Consider the following 2,994-nt stretch of genomic DNA (forward strand, 5'->3'; position numbering starts at 1 on the left):
TGCCCAGGAGCCGTCTAGGTGTGCGCGACCCCCTCCTCCTCCTTTACCGCGGGGTCCCTCCACTGCCCCCCTCCACCTCCGCCTGGCCGAGCTCCGATTGGCTGTCGCTGTTGGTTAATGGCACGCGCCTGCGGTTGTAGTTATAAGAATCCTCGCGTGCCAGCCCTCAGCTCGTGTAAGTCCGCAGCCTCCCTCTGGGGAGAGAGCGCGCGCGAAAGCCCGAGGCAGGAGTCGCGGCAAGTCGAGGCGCCGCAGGAGCCCGAGGCGGGGGGCTGAGGAGAAGGAGACGGCGGCGGCGCCTGGCCTCGGCCCGCTCCCTGCTGGACAGTGTCCCGCCAGGCGGGAAAGAAGCCCGCCATGGAGGCGGTGTTGCTGGAGCACTTCCCCGCGGGGTTGGACTCTTTTACCTCAGCGCCTTACTTCGACGACGAGGACTTCTTCACCGACCAGTCGTCCCGCGACCCCCTGGAAGGCGACGAGCTGCTGGAGGCCGACGTGGATTTCCTGTCGCCTCAGTTCCAGGCCTGCTACCGCGCCGGCGGCGACGGAGGGGCCTGCGTTGGCGCCGGGCCCGGGGGTCAGCCGGAGGGCGCCTTCTGCTGCGAGGGGGCGGCGGGCAGCTTCTCGTCGTCCTTCTCGCCGCCGTCCTCGCCGTCGTCGAGCAGCTTCGGGGCCGAGTGCTGCGGCAGCGCGGCGTCGCCCCGGGCGGGCCTGAAGGCGCTGAGCGCGGCGGCCGCGGCGAGGCGCCGGCGCCGGGTGCGCTCCGAGGCCGAGCTGCAGCAGCTGCGTCAGGCGGCCAACGTGCGCGAGCGGCGGCGGATGCAGTCCATCAACGACGCCTTCGAGGGGCTGCGCTCGCACATCCCCACGCTGCCCTACGAGAAGCGCCTCTCCAAGGTGGACACGCTGCGCCTCGCCATCGGCTACATCAACTTCCTCAGCGAGCTGGTCCAGTCCGACCTGCCCTTGCGCGGCGCCGGCACCCAAAGCCCCTGCCAGCCCAAGAAGGTCATCATCTGCCACCGCGGGACAAGTAAGTGCGGGCGCCGCCCTCCGAGAGAGGCGCGCGCGCTGGCCGGGGAAGGAAGGCGCTTCCTGCGCTAAGGTGGCTCTCTCGGAAAGGCGCTCCGGCGCGCGCCTCAAGACGCAGGCGCCCTCGCAGGCTAGTTCTCGCGCTGCGCTCGGGTTTGCCTCGCTTTCTCCCCCCGGAAGACATGTACCCGCTGGCATCACCCACCCCTGAAAACCCCACCTTAAGCTCCTCTCACACTCTGCCACACGTTTTTCCTCCCTCCCTCCCATGGGCGCACGAGCCAACCCTGGCACGCAAACATACCCAACAACAGCACCCACTCTCGGACTTTTCGGGTTGGCGTTTTCACACGCGGGGAGACCCGCAAACGCGCGCGCAGAAATTCTCGCCCGCACGTACCCGGGCACATTTGTTGTACACAGACGCAAATGCAAGCCGTCCCGGAAAGGTAAAGAGGAAGGAGCGCACGCTCGGGGAGACAGCAGGCGCTGGCTGTTTCTAAAGTGCGCTCCTCTCGTCCGCACCCGCAAACTCTTCAGGTCTAGACAACTAGAGGTTGGAAAGGAATCGCCGCCACGACTAGGCATATCTCTCTCTCACACACACACTCACTCACTCACACACACACCCCACACGCGCGGCCAAGCGAGCGCACGAATTCATGTGCGCGCCCTAGCTTCAGGAGGGCTCGTCCTACGGAGTAGCACAGGCATATGCGCCTTTTGCGCGAATACAAGGCGCCTCATTGTGGTTAGGAAAAGATTTAGAAATCTGGCAGGTTCAAGGGAGACTCCTACGTGCTATGCTAAAAGTTTCTTCTAACCCCTTCCGCACTCTAAAGGAATGCGCTTCCTAGTCGGTGTTTTCCTCCAAGCACTCGGGAGCAGTCCGGGTGGAGAAAATACCTTTTTGGGGGGAATTGGGATGCAGATATTAAGAGTTCTCTCTATATTAGATAGATAGATAGATAGATAACCGCATGGCGGTGTGCGTTGCCGCTGCGTGCAACAGGCGTTGAACGCCAAGGTTAGCCAGAGCACCTGCTGCTGTCCTGCGCTACAATAGCCTAGAGAGAAAACGGGGCGCTTTGGCGCAGGTGTTGATTCTTCCCTGTATTCGGTGAGAATATTGCGATTGTGATTCACCCCTCTTCCTCTCTTTTCCTCCAGGATCACCTTCTCCAAGCGACCCGGATTATGGGCTTCCTCCTTTGGCTGGGCATTCTCTTTCCTGGACTGACGAGAAACAGCTGAAGGAACAAAACATTATTAGGACTGCTAAAGTGTGGACCCCTGAAGACCCTAGGAAATTAAACAGCAAGCCTTCCCTAAACAACGTAGAAAATGAACCCCCCTTTGACTTTGTAGCATGAAATGTGAAAGTTACTGGGTTGTAAATATCAATAATCTTTATTACCAATGTACATTTGTACTTAAAGGCGTTTATTTTTCAAAGGTACTTTACAGAAAGGTATTCTAATGGCAATCAACTTTTTTTAATTTATCTATTTATTACTGTTTAGAGTTACAGGAATAGAACTGTCCTTTTGAATGTATAATTTATATAATTTATGCTAATTTAAAAATATGCAATGAATTTGAGATTTATCCACCAGCACCTTTTGGGCACAATTCTTTGTTGGAAAAGGAAACATACATCCCAGAAAATGTGAACATAATTTATTACAATTTGTCGAATATGCCAGTTATATTTTATTATTAATAAACTTTGATTAAATCTGGAGGTGATTTTATTTGGAGGGGTGTGTGCATGAGTGGGTGGTGTATGTGTGTATGAGGGCATCATTGTTCAGCTATAACTTTAAACTGGACAAAACTACCTTGATCCCAAGAGAAGTTGCTTTGAGATGGGAATTGGTCTGTACCTATGCATTTAGCAATAAGAGACTTATCCTGCATTTACTATGAGTAGTTTTCTGGCCACATCTATGATGCAAAATC

At 56.0% G+C, this 2,994-nt stretch overlaps 1 protein-coding gene across 1 annotated transcript; it reads left to right on the forward strand.

Moving 5' to 3' along the window:
* Positions 1 to 357: 357 nt before the first annotated feature.
* Positions 358 to 2,508, forward strand: LOC310746403 (pancreas transcription factor 1 subunit alpha-like; the record flags this gene model as incomplete). The annotated part of the gene is made up of 2 exons (XM_083580121.1): positions 358 to 1,033; positions 2,203 to 2,508. 2 exons carry the CDS (start codon positions 358 to 360, stop codon positions 2,403 to 2,405), a joined length of 879 nt encoding a protein of 292 aa, XP_083436247.1. The 3' UTR covers positions 2,406 to 2,508.
* Between the last annotated feature and the right edge of the window lie 486 nt (positions 2,509 to 2,994).

Source organism: Podarcis filfolensis (genome assembly GCF_964270895.1).
Source record: "Podarcis filfolensis genome assembly, chromosome: 12".
NCBI lineage: Eukaryota > Metazoa > Chordata > Lepidosauria > Squamata > Lacertidae > Podarcis > Podarcis filfolensis.